General features: G+C 36.8%; 1 protein-coding gene across 10 annotated transcripts in view; it reads right to left on the minus strand.

Annotated features, from left to right (window-relative positions):
* wt1b (WT1 transcription factor b) overlaps positions 1–17,015 on the minus strand; it is a 58,963-nt gene that overhangs the window by 27,972 nt on the left and 13,976 nt on the right. For 7 of the 10 annotated variants that reach the window (XM_062026514.1, XM_062026497.1, XM_062026563.1 and 4 more), the window contains 3 exons: positions 12,394–12,526; positions 5,154–5,560; positions 2,340–2,462 (listed from right to left, as the gene is read on the minus strand). In XM_062026514.1, the coding sequence (XP_061882498.1) occupies positions 2,340–2,462; positions 5,154–5,556 (526 nt within the window). In that variant the 5' untranslated portion in view covers positions 5,557–5,560; positions 12,394–12,526. Of the gene's footprint in view, positions 1–2,339; positions 2,463–5,153; positions 5,789–12,393; positions 12,527–17,015 lie in introns of those variants that run through there. The other 3 variants (XM_062026538.1, XM_062026506.1, XM_062026529.1) reach the window with 2 other exon arrangements.

Consider the following 17,015-nt stretch of genomic DNA (forward strand, 5'->3'; position numbering starts at 1 on the left):
TGTTTATCAGTTTGAACATCAAATATGTTGTCTTTGTAGCATATTCAACTGAATATGGGTTGAAAATGATTTGCAAATCATGGTATTCCGTTTATATTTACATCTAACACAATTTCCCAACTCATATGGAAACAGGGTTTGTATATACATATATATACTGTATATACATACATACATACATACATACACATATATAGAGTATATATATTGTAAATACAATATATATATATATATATATATATATATATATATATATATATATATATATATATATATATATATATACATACATTAGGAAAATGTCACCATAATATTACAAAAAAAAGCTATAATTTTATAGGAAAAGGTCATGTTAAAGCAAAAGTAAAGACATCATTTTGCAAGCTTAAAGTAAACTTTTTTTTTTTTGACAGATCTAGTTTTTAACAACAAATACGACATGAATATTATATGTACGACATTATATGTAGGACTGCAACCATTAGTTGATTAAAATAATTAATTAAATGAGAAGAAAGCTTAGAAAGCTTATTTTTGTATTTAATTGCTTCAATGACTCATTTAATCAGAAAAATGTATGGACAATGTTTCTGCAAGACTGACAGCTGTGCACCTATTGGTGATGCAGCTTTCGCTGTGGGTGATGTAGCCCGTGTGTTTGTGTGTGGCAGAAACAGCAGAGTGCTGAGAGATGGCTCAAAAAAAAAAACAAGGTGGAAAGAGAGCAAAGGGCCCAAAAAGTGTGAAAACATTGTGGTGAACTTTTTACACTGCCAAACAGAGCTGGCAATATCACTATATCAGGGATATTCAACAAAATTATTTTAGATTCCACATTTCTAGAAAGCTAAGGACCGGGGGCCGGACTTCCTCCTTCGCTATTATTTTTATTTTGTATATTCCTGTATAGTACAAATTTGTTTTGGTCTATTTTGTCAAGGTTGCAGGAGCGCTCTGCTGTTTATAAGGACCCTCTGTAAAAAAGCTAGTCAAATATCATCGGTATGACAGCACTCTAGTGATTTTAAGAATCTGTTGCAAAAATGTGAATCTCGCAAACTCCCAAATGATGAAAAAGAGAGGACCTAAAATTGGACCTTGAGGAACACCATTAGTGTAACTAAAGAAGTTGAACAAATGACTACTGATTGTATCTGAAGTAAACAAGCTACAGTTACACTTTAGTCACATAAATCAAATGACGAAAAAAAAAATGCTTAACTGCCAAAAAGGAGAGGACTTAAAAAGGTGCCTTGAGGAACGTAAATCACAAGTTTGGAACCCAGTGTTCTATGTTTGCTAGCAAGGTTAAATCTCAATGCAAGGATCTGCCAATGTGTTTACAGTGGCCCAAGTTCATCTAGACAACTGGGGCACTCTAGTGTTTTTAGGAATTCTCTGCAAAAATGTTTGTCTCCCAAGTTTTGAACTGAACTCGACTTGTCATTCACTGGCCGGATTTGGCCCCCGATCCGCTAGCTGAATAACCCTGCTCTACATTGATTAGGACGTGTTAGCTTCTCCACTCCTCCAATTGTTGAATATGTTGTCACTCAATTTATCATACTTAATACAAAAGTATGTTTGTTTAATTATTTATTATCTATTAATTGGTTTTAGGTTACACAGTTTTTTTACTACTTTTTAAAAAGTATATAAATAATATAGAGTGATGCTCCCATAGTAAAAGTGCAATTTAAAATGTTATGTGTATTTATAAGAAGAAAGGATAAAGGTCATTAGAACAATTTGTGTTTATTTCAACTTTTTTTCCTAAAAGATGCATTAAGTATATGAAGTGTGTTTTATTCAATTACTCGGTTTATCGAACAAATTAATCATTAGAATACTCGATAACTAACATATTCGTAGCTGTGGCCCTAATTATGGCAGGTCTCTAAAGCCGGACAGCAATTGTTGGTCTCAGTTTATGTTTATGGGGAAATTTTTACATCCACTTGTTGAAATTATTATTGTAATATAATGACTTTGTTCTTGATATGTTACTTTTTTCTACTGTATTCATTAAAATGTCATTATATTACCGTAAAATAGTTAGAATTATCATTATTTTGGTTATTTTAGTTTTTTAGTTGTAAGAAATCATGGGGTTTTACTGGATGATGTCTAAATAGGCGTAAGTTAACACATGTGGTTCCTTGGTGGATAAACTAATAAAGAGTTACAATACCTGTATGATAGAGATAAAATGACACAAAACAAGAGCAGAAAAAGCAAACTAGGAAAGATATGTTGAGTCTATGACCTTGCTGTGAACACACCCATCTTCCAGTAACTGAGTGAGTTTAGGGAGATTGTGCCTGGAAGTAGACTCTTACCGATGTTGTGTGGCGGCGACAGTGCATCTTCATGTTTGAAGGACAGGCTGGACAGCTGAGGGGTGTGGTGAGGTGCCGTCTGAGCGTAACTGGGGTTCCCGTCTAAGCCCATTGCACCATAACCTAAGAAGAAAAAAAGTTGTAAGTAACTTCTGGTTCCTGGCATCGTTACAAAACACTGACATGAATCAAACAACTAAATCATCTTCCTGGTGTTAAATAGTTTTATCTCCTCACCTCATTGTTATAATTAGAACATTCTCAGTTGTTACTTAATTATATTACAGTGACTGAAAAGGTACATAGATGAGAATCCTCTCAAAGATGCAAGTTCATACAGGAGTCAGGCCTCAGAGGAACATGGTGAGATTTCTCTGACCCCCAAAAAAGAAGACTCACAATCTCCTACCTAAATCCCAGCAGATTGCAAAGCAATTTATCACTTCATCAAAAACTACTTTACTAGTGGAGTGAACAAGAGCAGAGTGCACACGGTGTGTGGAAGTCACATCAGCGCACACGTCCACGTCTAAACCTCTGACCTCGCAGTAACGAGCCCCCATAGACTGACGGGGGCTTTGTTTGCAATGAAGGAGATTCATGAAAAGTCTCCATTTCAGATTGGAAATGCAGATGATTGCACCAGTCCACTATAAATTAACCCTCAGGAGACAGAAGCTGACTTTTTTTATCCTTTCAGTAAATGTTTGCTCTATTTTAGCACTCATTTTTGTTGGGTTACTTTCCATTATACAAGGTTTTTTTCATCCATCCATCCATCCATCCATCCATTTTCTACCGCTTATTCCCTTCGGGTCGCGGGGGGCGCTGGAGCCTATCTCAGCTACAATCGTGTTGAATTAAAAAAATGCAATGTCCAATTATTTTACAGGCGTATTATACAGTGGCAGTTATCCAACAATATCCCAAAGCCAAACAGGACATAAAAGTATTTTATTTTTCAGAGGGCCTGAAATTATTTTTAATTATTTATTCTTTTCCTCAAATCTGTTAATCATCTTAAGCCCAAAAAAAAACGATTTTTATTTTATTTTAACCTTTTGATCAAATGTCACAGCTTTCCATTAATTTAAATGTGCATATCATGAGTTTTTTTTTACTAATTCAAACGTGTGACATTATCTGATCAAAAGGCCTTCAAAAGGGTAAGACAAATAAAATAAAATAAACATTAAATGATGGATTATTTTTGTTTGGCACTGAAGTTTGAGACATTGGACCAAAAAGACATTTGGAAAAAAATATGGATCAAAATGTTTAAACACCCTTCAAAAAATTTGGCTTTGAAAATAATTAAAATTGAATGTCCCTAAAGGGTTAGAAAAACATATACATTGTAAGCGTTCATGAAAGAAGCAAGGTAAATATTTTATAAAATACAATTATCCAAATATTTGGTAGTACATTCCAAGATGTTCTCCTTTTTGAAACATTAATAGTTTTAATGTAATATTCTGTCATTATTTTATCATCACATGCTGTAAATAAATAATTAAGAAAACATACTCAAAATGCTTATATTCTACTTGCCCTTTGCTTCAAGAATACCAAAATTACCAGTATGTAATCCCAGCAAAATATTAACAGATAATTTATTACTATTGCTGTATGTCGACACAATCGGCAATTATGTTGAATATAAAAATGCTTTCAAATGATATTGTTTAAAGATATCAATCACAGTAAATCACGTATGTGCAAATATTTAATTAACCTTAATAAAGACCCCAATATTTTTGAAAATGTTTTACCTAAATGCACACCATTTATTTGCTTCAAACTTGCTAACAGTTTTATCTAAAGTACCGCCACGTTTTTTTTTTAAAGTGAAATTTTCAATCGATCATACTAGTTAGATTATTTGTTTATGTGCTTTCAAATGATGATTTTTTTTAATCAGATTAATCACACTTTTGAATTTGGAGTAATCATGATTAATCACAGGTTATTATTCGCTTGCATAAATAAAAAGACCCCAATATTTGAACACAATTTCAATTTTACTGTCAAAATGTCATGCAAGAACATTTTTTAAATATTTTAAATGAACGCACTACATTTATTTGATCAAAACTTGGTAATAGTTTTATCTAAAGTACTATCAATGTTTATTTTTGCCAACGAGCACACCAGTCGTAGTCTCCTCAGTCATCTTTGCACTGACGTATGCATTGACCATATGGCAACCTGGTAGCCTTTAAAATAACCTTCCACGTTTAAGATAAAGGCAGGATCATTCTGCCTATATACATGAGTAATGCGCTAATGCTTTGTGATTAATCGTGTCACAAAAAATAAGCATACCTGCCCACTTTACTATGATTCAAAAAGTTTATTTACAAAAAAATTACTTTACTAATGTAATATAACACGACTTAAATTTGACTGTTATTATGTTAACAGTAAGTTTGTTAGCACTGGTATACAGATGTGACAACCAGATGTACACTACTGCAACCATAATACGCCACATAAGGTTATCACTGAGCATTATTATGATCATAAAGGGCCTAGAGAGATAAATAAAAGCATAATTGAAAAAGTGTTGAGATTCCATAACATCATACATGTGTGCTAACAGGACTGTTTGGGAATTCTGTCAAGACGGCTTCCAGAAAAGTGTCATGTCAATTCCTGAGCAGGGGCATGTTGACCCAGTAAAGCACAAAACATCCTGGCCATGCAGACACAACACAGCTGACAAAGACAGTTACAGTACATACTGTATGTAGCAGGGGATAATGCATGTTTATCCCTTGGATCGTAGAGAACTATTGGCATGAGAATGTTTACCTTGGTTCCTGGGTGCAGGAGGGCTGTCCATACAGCTGGGGAGGTAGGTCCCGCTGGGGAAAACCCTAGCCTGGCCTGTTGCTGGCTCTCCAAAGGCCCCGACTCGACATGGGCTCGAGCCTGTAAACTGGCCCGAGAAGTGCACCGTGAAGGCCCCGAGTCCACAGTGGGGGTCCTCAATAGGGTCCGCAGCACACCAGTTGGGTTCCTGCTTGATGAGGGAGTGGTGGGAAGACATGGAATTGTAAGGAGAGCTGGGATGGAGGTCCAAGAGTTGGGTCCACTGGCCGCAGCCCCCTGCAGATCCACCTAAGGAGGGCACGGATGGTCCTGAAGTCAGGAGAGTCAGCTCTCGGACATCGGAGCCCGGCATCGACATGGCTCCACACGGCTCGGTCAGCATTGGTCTGAGAGAGAGTCCAAGAAGAAGGATGGAATTCCAGTGAGGGACACCTCTAGGAGACGACAAAGTCAGGCACACAAAAAGAAGCCGCTGCACACTAGCTACCAAAACATAGTTCCTGCAAAGTCATGAAACATAGCAGTAGTGTGGGGATGTGCAGCAAGTGGGAGAGTGGGTGTGATACCACCACAGCCTTCTTTCTACGTCTCTCTAACAACGTCTGGCTTTCCTTTAGCCCCCCTGAAGGCTCAAATACTACCAATAGTCACAGGCCGGGTGGGGGGGCGGAGCCAGGGAGGCTGACGGTGACCCACACTGACTTCTCAGCAAGCTCTGACTAACCACACACTTGCATTAGTTTGGCCAAGTTCAAGTGGTGCTCACACACACACATACACACACACACACACATACACATTCAAACACTTGTCTCACTGAAGAAAAAAATTAAAATGACCTCGCTTAAATAATTACAAATGATTGTTCTCAGCGCTTACCGTTCATTGGAAACTTGTTGATTATTTAAGTAAAAGTCAACACCATAAAAAGTAATGATAACAAAGTAAAAATCTCACTTTTCTAATAGTTTCATCTCCATAAGTCTAATGTGGCATAGTGAGCCTCCCTTCAGAGAATATAATACTGGACATTTGGTGACTCCCTTACTCCACAAAAAAAAAAAAAAAAAATATCTGCAGTATATTTTGTGTCGTGCTGCTCACTCTGGACCAGGGCTATTCAACTGGCGGTCCGGGGGCAAATCCATTCGGGAATGACATCATACCGGCCCCTCCAGTAAACTTGGTAGAACAATTTTGCAGCAAATCCTTAAAAACACTATAGCACTCCTGTTGTACAGAGGAACTTGGACCACTGTACACACATTGGCAGATCCTTGCATTGACATTTTAACCTTGCTGGCAAACATTGAACACTGGGGTCCAAACTTGTGATATACATAACTGAGACGTTCATCAAGGCACCCCTTTCAGTCCTCTTCTTATTGGCAAAAAAAAATTGCAACGTGATTTATGTAACTAAGACGTCGCAATAGCTTGCTTTCTTCAAATGCGGTCAGTCATTTGTTCAACTTCTTTATTTATACTAGTGGTGTTCCTCAAGGTTCCATTTTAGGTCCTCTCTTTTTAATCATTTGGGCTATTCAACTAGCGGCCTGTGATTTCAGTTAAAAAAAAACTTGTGAGATTCACATTTTTGCAGAAGATTCTTAAAAACACCAGAGTGCTGTCATAGAGATAAAAGTTGACTTGCTTTTTTGCAGAAGGTCCTTTAAAACAGCAGAGCGCTCCTTGCAACTACAACAAAATAGATAGACCAAAATCAAATGTCTACTGTAGAGGATGCTGATTCTCCGGAATACACAAAATAAAAATAATAGTGATGGGAGAAGTCCGGCCCCTCTGGTTCTTAGCTTTCTGGAAATGCGTCCTCCAAAACAATGTAGTTGAATATCTCTGCCCTAGACTGCTTACTCACTCACCATGGAATTTAACAATGTATTCACTTTGCTTTCAAACATAACAAAAGTTAGCCTTGCGGACTTAAAAAAATATTCAGTATTTTTGCCAAGCTGTATCGCCTCTTCTGAAGTCTTCTGACATGCTTTAATACTATTAACAAACTTGACCTGACTTGAGTATCAACTTATACAATAAAGAGTTACTGTATATTAATCTCCATTAATTACCAGCATCCTGCTATGATATAGAATTGTTATAAAAATATTTATCATAGTAAAATGTTTACAGTACAACTATGTAATACATTCAAATCAATGGTGTAATTGTGTTTAAATAATTATCAAACCATTAAGGGGAATTACACACACTTTTCAATCTATGCTTTTACTATCCTAAATCCATTCAAATTCCCCACATGTATAGGATGTTTACAAATCCACCAACAATATACATTCAAGATAGCTGAAAGTGAGTATGAGCCTCTTCCTGTCATTGTCACCACCTGGAATATTTGTCTCCAATTCCTGTGAATGTCAATGACCCCAAATTCACCATACTGTAAGTGGTGACTGAGTTGGTGAATTTGGTAGTGTGACATCACCAAGATACAGAAAAAGGAAAGGAAGGACACCATGAGAAATAAAGCTGACATTCTACTATCTCCCCTATGTGATGTAAGTATCATTATACAGTACTGTCATGATATAATAATAATGCAGAAGGTCATGCATTATATAAGGTTTATATCAGGGGTCTCCAACCTTTTTTGTGGGAGCTACTTTTACAAAATGAAAGTGGCCAAGACCCTGCTCATTGTAGTAACTTATATTTTCATAGCTTATTTTAACCCAAACAAAGTGAATAAGCTTGTTTTGTCTTACATGAACAATATGTCACTATCCACAACTCACATTTTGTATTAAAACCTAAAAAAGTATAATTTTGTTCATCTGCATCTTGCACTTAAGTTTTCATTTATTTCTCACATTATCAAGTGTTAACATGAATGCTATGAAACGATGCTCAATATTACATATTTTACTGACTGACACACTGCAGATCAGACAAACACACTTGTTTACTTTTGTTAAACAAAACAGTCTTACATTCTTCAAGAAAATATGAAGTGTTCTGTCTCTTATTGGTATGGAACCTTATTATACACTCACTTGACTATACACATAGCACATATATGCAGTATGTATAATATAATAGCTATAATCTACCAAATGAGATAAATCATCAAAAGAACTTCAACTTGATACCATTTTTAATTTCCTAGCTTTAGTATTAAGTTAAGATAGTTGTACTGACTTTTGTTAAAAGATATTATGTTGTTGTTCCATATTGTCATTCCATACACACAGACAGGGTTTTAATGCTGTGCAGTGTAGAGATCACAGTACATAATTAAATTGAGATAGCAACATACTACAGCATACATTTCACATGTATGTTCCTTTTCATCAATTACACTGAAATAAGGCCAGTACTTACTTAGTACTTAATTACTAGAGCTACTACACAGCATACATTTCACATGTATGTTCCTTTTCATCAATTACACTGAAATAAGGCCAGTACTTACTTAGTACTTAATTACTAGAATTAGTACACATTGTTCATGTAAAAGAGTCGTTTAAAATGTTAGATTATTCCGCTAGCATATAGCAGCTGTTTGCTGTGCATAATAACGCGTCACTTTTCTGGAATCCTCTGGCGAGCTACTCGAAAAGGTGGGACGAGGTGCTGGTAGCTTGCGAGCGACGGGTTGGCGACCCATATTGGACTGATGGAACTTTAAAGTCATTGCACTTAAAAAGTACAACAAAATAACATTTTCAGTCTAAACCTGTCCAAGAACAGACAGAGTTACAAGGTGGACAGAACGGGAGCACTGATTGGGTTGCCAAATGGGCGGAGCCCGGTGAAAAAGGTAGGAAAAATGGTAAACATGGGTGGAAGAGTCAAAAAAGCTAGTCCCAAACTAAACTCCTGGGGATGGGGCGGGGGGGGGGGCTTAATTTGAAACCAGAAAAAAACATCAAGTAAAGCACATACATACACATTACGACATACAACTCGAGACTTTTATTGTGGAGGGAGGCGGCCTGTTTCCGGCCAGAGGCTGCCGTCACCAGGGGCGCTGTTTTGTTTTCCGTCATACTATATGCATATGTATATGCATGTACATGCAAATTCCCACTGGCGGTAGAGTCACTCATTGGAAGCTTAACTAGTATTCTAAGTATTATCATATTGACCAGATTATAAGACGGTATTTTTCCCTAGAAAAAAAAAGTTTAAAAAAGACATGCAACGTTGTAAGTCTAGACATTTACTGTATGCACGCAAACCAACAGGTAGCGCAAAGGTTGTCACCAAACGAGTTGGAGCTTTTCTTCTTGTCACTCACACTCACCAGCGATGTATAGACACAGAGACCTGCTGGGAAAAGTGTCTTAAAGGTTGGTGTAAGGTGGCAAACAGAAGGAGTTATGATGCTAATTTCAAGATAATCAATGAAGCAGTCATCAGACAAATGTTGAGCAGCTAAAATGTGTAATCTAAATTGTATTGTACTCTACTAGTTATTTCGCATGATAAACGAAAAAAAATGTTTGTCTCAAAACCGAATTTTGAAACTTATATGCCTTGTTTTTTATTTGGGTCAATACAATAATATGGAGTTGGTGCCTCCTTTGAAGCTATGACAGCCTCCACTAAATGTTACGCAATATAGACGATATACAATATAAATTATATAAATTTGGATGACGATAGAGCTGTTAATACTACTGCTGTATCGTGATAATGCATGTTGATGACACATTCTAGCTGTGGCCTGCAAATTTGTGACAAGCGAACGAAAGTCCCCTCCACAATGCAAAATCGCTTCCAAATCAGCAATCCTCGCCTCTTATCACTGGAGGACAAGGAATAGCTAAAAATGCTATACTATACACTGTAGGAGGACATGCTAACCGTTAACCGCAAGCTAGACCTCTTGAATGTAAACAAAGGTGGGCAGATCAATACAAATATCGACAGTAACAATACCAAGTATAGTATCAGTAGATTAAGATTAAGATTAAAGTACCAATGATTGTCACACACACACGAGATGTGGTGAAATTTGTCCTCTGCATTTGACCCATCCCCTTGGGGAGCAACATGGTCGATACTGCAGTAGTTACAGCAATATTTTTTATTTTCACAAAATCTTTTGTCGTTTTTGTTGTTGCTAACAAACTCAAGAAATAAATCCCGCATGAAGGCTTTAAGGTTAAAAACTAAATTATTTTAATCAGATCCAATAGGAGGCAACAATTTAAATATGTAATTGCTTTGTTACACCACCATCCTGTGTTTTTTATTTTAAATTTGACAAAAAAAATGTAATCATTCAATGATCTTCAAATTTTAAGTATCAGCATTGGTATAACCAAAACTGCCCATGTAATTACTTGGTATTGGATCGATACCCAAATTTGCAGAATCGTCCTAAACTATCGTAAATTATCTAAACAAAAGAAAAATATGTGTTTAGTGTATGTTAACAGAAGTGTAGATATAACCTTCTTACAACAGAAAGTAACCAGCTTTTAACAGTAAATGAACAAGTAGATTAATAATAGTTTTGAGAAAATAATACAACCGAAAATGACGCAATACGTTACTGCATATGTCAGCAAGCAAATTAGGAGCCTTGGTAAACCGGTTTTGAAATTGTTATATTATAATTTTTGTACCAAATAATACATTGTGATATACTGTATATTGTCATCACAGGACGCTGCAATATAAAGTACAGCAGGGCTATTCAACTACATAATAAAGAGGGCCGCAGTTTCAAGAGCCCAAGGGCCCGGACATAAAAATGTGAATGTTTCGTCCGAAAGTGCCTCCGCAGGTTATATTCAGTTCAGCCTGTGTTTACTTAATTGCAAAGTAAACACATTGGCTTTCACACTGCACTGTCATAAAATGCAACATTCTGCCCTCACTACTCTTTTCCAGCGTGTGCCGGTAGACAGATAGTTAACAGCATGAAGAAACAGAAGCTCCAGAAGTTTAATGATGTTCCTTCTTTTGAGTTGTTTTGCTTCCTCAATTGTATTTCTTTACACTTACATTTAATAACACTTACATCTAGGTCTGTAAGACTGAAAATATAAACATAAAATGAAAGTGTAACGTCAATTGTGTATTTTACATAATGTCCATTGTGTATTTTACATAAATAAAATAGAAGATTTAGTGTTAATACATTCACACAATAAACTGCATATGTTTATGCATATAGAAATTAAACATCCACAGCAAACATTGCACGTGTGTGGCTCAACACAATTAAACCTAAGGTGTACCTTTATCACAGTCTACTGGTCAAATTCCGCGCTACATGTGTTAAACGAGCTTTGATCACTAGAGTTAAACAGCCAAAATACAACACGTCCACAAATACAAAAGACATCACAAAGTCAACAATTTCAATACATTAACACTTTGTTGTCCAGTCGCTGTTAAAAGTCAGATTTTCGTGATTTATTTTGAATTCTTTCAGAGTCGATAGTGCCATCTTCTTCTACTCACCCCACTGTTGCTTCATTGTGACACATATGCTTTGCAGGGTGTTGGGAGTACTGCATACATAAGCAACCCTATTTTGAAGGGTTTCATGAAGTCTATTTGAGTGATTAAAAGCATTGGCGGGCCGCCAGTTGAATAGGCTGCACTACAGTATACCGCAATATTGATTTTAGGCCATCCCTTCCGTCACTCTTCTGTTAAGATTTTGTACAATATTTTGGAAAGTGTCTAGGGGAATTTACAGTATGTCCATTCTTCTCCGCCAAATACATACAACCATGCCTTCATGGGCCTTGTTTAGGAGAGAAAAGGGCCTCCCTCAAAGTGTTACTACAAAGCTTGTAAGATGAAGCACAAAAGGGGTCTACTTGCTTAACTACTGATTGATTAATAAATAATAACTTTTACTGTGCATATATTGTAAATGCAATCCAACTACCACTTGTGTGTTTTATGATTCTGGGGAAGATGAGATGCTCTCTGACTTAGTCTATTCTGGGAAGTAGTACAGAGGCCAGTCATCTCCCAGAAGAACAGGCAGACACACAGAGGATGTCCACATAGCTGACTTAAACATGGAAGCAGATTAAGTTATTTCTCCCAAAACAATTGGTAAAACTTCCGTGGTCCACCCATGACAAACAAACACAGATTGTAAATAATGTACTACAAGTACGAAAGGTTGTAGGACAACCTTGCCATAAAATGTGATATAGAGACATAAAAAAAAGGCTTGTAAGCCAAGTCAAACGCTTGGCCGTACCTTCCCCAGCGGAGTCTTTAGCGAGGATTCATCAGAGGTGACGGGTCCGAGAGAAAACAAGCCCTTCAGCCTACGTGACGGATGGCGGTCCCCAAATATGGCCATTCTTCTTCAGATCACTCTGTGGTTAACTCTGGGTTTAAAACAACATGGGAGTGGAGAGGAAGGCAAACGGTCACTACTTGCCGTGACCCTTAACAAGAAACACACAAGAGGCAAACTTTCTCCCCAGCGCCGTGAGGGAATTTGAGAAGGCTTTGTCTCGGCCCAAAAAGCCCCGTGATAAACTACACGGATACGTGACCTGTATGGCGGGGACACGTGAAAAAGACATTACTTGTTTTTCCATTTGAACACAAATCTGTTTTGATGCATCTGCAGACACATGCAGTCTTTCTTTTTTACAAGCAGAAAAACATGACACTGGCATTGGAAAAAAAAAAAAAAAAAAACACGTCATCGCTTTTAAAATAGACACACCTCACGAGCAATTCTGCAGGTGGTATTTTGGTGTTAAGTATGCAGATAAGACACGAAAGAGCGTGTTTCCCCTTTTTCCTCCGTGGCCTCCGAGAGTGGTTACAATAAAACTAAATGTCTGACATTACTACTTTTTACGCTTAACACAATGTTTGTGGCAACAGGAGAGATAACAACAGCTCACCACCACCGTTAGTTCTACATCTGCACAGTGGTCATTCCTGCACACGCTGGACTCCAACCAGCAACCATGAAATCCCCACTAACGAGAGCTATGTCGAGTAGTGTGCCAACACCGATAGACTTAACTCCATTAATGAGCTTAACACCCTGGCATGTCAGCTCATTGTCCAGCACAGCTCTTAAGGCATTAGGAAGTGGTCTGTAGCTATCGATTTTTTCTGTAAAAGAGTAATCTATTGAATAGTTTGTCCGATTAATCGAGTAATCGGATAAAACACACTATATAGGCTCAATGCGTATTTTACAGAAATACGTACACATACTTTATAGAAGAAAAAAAAATTCTGCTTGCCAGAACCTTATTTCTATCTTCTAATAAATGCAATAAAACATCAACATTGAAATTGCACGTTTAACATGTGCGCATTGTTAAAAAATAAATAAATAAAAACCTATCCGCTCTTTTCCGCCACACAGATTACGGCACCCACACTATCGTGTGCGCTTCATTGCAGCAGCCGTGCGGAAAGCGATGTCCGCATATAAAGTTCCGGGCATTCCTTGCGGTCAGGATTTTTTACATTTCTATTAGTTATACTCATGAAACGATTAATCAAAGCAACAGAATATAAATTGAAGCTTTTTTCTAATCGACTTAATCGATTAATCGTTGTAACCCTCATGTCATTTGTACTGCTGCTTTTCCTTGTCCACTTCACCGTCTCGGCTCTACTCACATCAGTTTGAGGTACTATCAATGCAAAGGAGTTCAGAAACTAGGAACTCCACGCTACATTGAAGGCATCAGTCTCCTGTGCTTTATTCAATAGGGGATTGAGGGCAGCAAAAAAACGAAACAGTGCAGCAAACTGGAAACTGTGGAGTACAATGCCATTATTTAGATTTAGTTTGTTCAAAAAGGGACAATACATATTAATGAACATTTGACATGTAAACATGTGAGATTATAGCCAATGGTTAATTTCTATCTCCAGTCCTTTGACCAATTGATGTTAAAATGAACACTTTCAAATTATAGTACACAGATTCACAATATTCAAATGTATCATTCCAAGATTTATGTGCCAAAGTGCTATTCTATTCCCAAATATTACAATGACTCAAACAAAGAGTGACCAACAATGTTTGGGTTCATCGATATGCCCCTGACTAATTTGGGGACCGAAGCAGAATTTTATTCTGAGGCCAACTTGTTCCAATACAAAACATGTTTTCACTTCTTTATTTATGTGAAACAATTTATTTTTTACACTTTTTTTAATCAAACTTGAATTTAATTTGATTAATAATTTGTACTAATTCAAGGTCAGGAAACTGGTAAATAGATTTCTTGTGCAAAATAACACATTTAACTTTTCAAAATATACATTTGCAACCTTTTTTGCCATAACTCAATCAGGGTTGCACACCAGTACAACTACCGTACAAAACACCAGCATTAACTCTGCACGCCACAGTTGATAGTGAAAATGTCCAGGGAAATTTGCCATTATATTCTTATCAGTGACAGAGCAGGAAAGAGTGGGGAATAAGTTTGTTGTAAAATCTAACATTAAGTGCCCTGAATTCATAATTTACATTTTAAAAGCACTTTTTCACTAAAAAGCAGATTGCGGGGCCCTACACATAGGGATTGGCTGCCCTGCCGATATGGTATACTATTATTATTATTATTATACAGTAAGCTGGTCAGATATAAGACATTAAAGGAGAACTGCACTTTTTGGAATTTTACCTATCGCTCACAACCCTTTAAAGAGACAAGAAGACAAAAGGCAGTGTTTCCCACACATTCATTTATTTGTTGCGGCTCGCCACGAAAGAATTAAGGCCGCCACAAATAGATTTTTCAGCTTTTTTTTTTTTTTTTTTGTCCTGTCCAGCTTCTCAGGCAAATCATATAGTTGATGTAGATGCCCATATCGGCTGTTCAGATTTACTTTACAAAAGAGAAGTGTAGGATCAAGATTTTTGGAGCTCTTTGTTCAGTGGATCAGATGTTTGATGAAGCTTTGTGTCTATCTACCACCACTACTGTTTTCTGTTTATTTGTTACTGACTGTGGCAGGACACCTCTGCCTCTGTTTCACTTTATCTTGCTGGTAAATAATATGGTTGTAGTAGCAGGCTAAAGTTAAATTATTTAGTATGCACTAATTAAAGGGGCAGAGCTTTAAGAGACATTTTAGCTTTTATATTTTTATAAGATATATTTTTTGTAAGAACCACAATTAATAAATATATTTCAGTGAATAACTTATTGTTCAAATATGTATATAAATATGTACATAAAGTGTTGTAATTATATTGTAAAATGGATGGATGGATGGACGTTTAAAACAAAACGGTTATTATTAATTAGTAAGTATACAATTTTTTAGCCTTTTTAGAGAAAATCATATCATTGTAGTAAATTATGCAAAGGTACTCAATGATGTCATGGTGACCACGCCCATAGCCACGCCCCCACCGCCACATGTATCTTGGCAGTTTATGGGAAACACTGAAAGGTGTTTTTTTTTTTTTTGCTTTCTAACATATACAAATCGGCTTGTTCTTTGTGGCTAGCAATGCAGCTAATGGGAGCAATCAATTCTACCTCTGAATCACTTTAAAAATGCATTCAAAAATAATTATAAAATAAATCCCGTCAATAATACTTTTACGTTCCGTAACCTGTAGAATAACCAAACTGTAGCGACATTGTTATTATAAGAGTGAACAACGAGGAACTATTTTTCTAGCGTACTAACACATTGGCGTGCTACGGTATTAGCCGTAGTAGCTAACTACGGCAAGAGATATGCTAGCTTCTACGTCAGCTCGAAACGCTTTTGAGTTTCTAATGCACAGCACTGTGGTATGACTGATAAACATGAATAATCATATTACAGTATCTGTAAAGTATTTGCCCACATTTCATGTTTTGTTTGTACACAGCTAGCCAGACAGCAGATGCGGTCTGTCATGATACACACATGATGTGCTGCGTGTATAATGATCAATATAAAGTGTGACTCAGTCGATGGTCTGTTTGGTCCAGCTGGCTAGGGACGTTTTTTCCGGTTAATTATGGTAAGCACTCCATTTATGTCAAAATAGCTTGGCTTCAAGTTCCGCATTTGCAGCTTCGATTCACTTTCACCTCACTCTTTCGGCTTCTGACTGCTCCAACGTCTCACTCTTCCTTTGTGCTTGCTTCTAGAAGCAGTAGTTCATCCTCCATAAATTCAGATTGAAAAAGATAAGGTTGTGAATCCTCATTTGTCCAAAAATAGTTGTCATCATTGTTTGTTACGGAATCTGCCATGATTAGAACACACTCGCATGTTTGTATCCGAAAGGGGTTGTTGCCAGGAGTCAGACGTGCGCCTCTTTGGAAACGGAAATAAATGCGCTGAAGAATTAGATCCAGCAATGATTACAATAATCAAAATGTGGTAAACATTGAACACGTTACATATTGTTACGATTGTGTCTGTTACTACATTATATATAGACTTGCAGTGTGTATACAAAATGTTAATGGAGGGTTTTGAAATTGTTTTAGAGGGCTTTGAAGGCTGCAACGGTGACTCCCATTAGCCGTGTCTTGTAAGAGTTTTTTTTATCATCTTTAAAGTAAAACAATTACATGTGTTCTTGTCTCTCATGATTGTGAACTTTAGGCAAAATTAATTTAAAAAAGTGCAGTTCCCCTTTAAATTTAGCAGTTCTTTGTTTTGCCAATTAAAAAGTACCGTATTTTCTTGACTTTATACTGCTATATAAGCCACACCCACTCAATTTTAGAAGAAAAGATTCTTCATACATTCGCCGCACCAGACTATAAGCCACAGATATACACCGGTGCGTATATTTACATAGAAAGATTTTGTAAATGTTTTTTAACAAACCTTAATTGTTTCCAAATGGTGCCTGTACACGGCAGTAAAACA

The sequence above is a fragment of the Entelurus aequoreus genome, linkage group LG02 (genome assembly GCF_033978785.1).
Source record: "Entelurus aequoreus isolate RoL-2023_Sb linkage group LG02, RoL_Eaeq_v1.1, whole genome shotgun sequence".
Taxonomy (NCBI): domain Eukaryota; kingdom Metazoa; phylum Chordata; class Actinopteri; order Syngnathiformes; family Syngnathidae; genus Entelurus; species Entelurus aequoreus.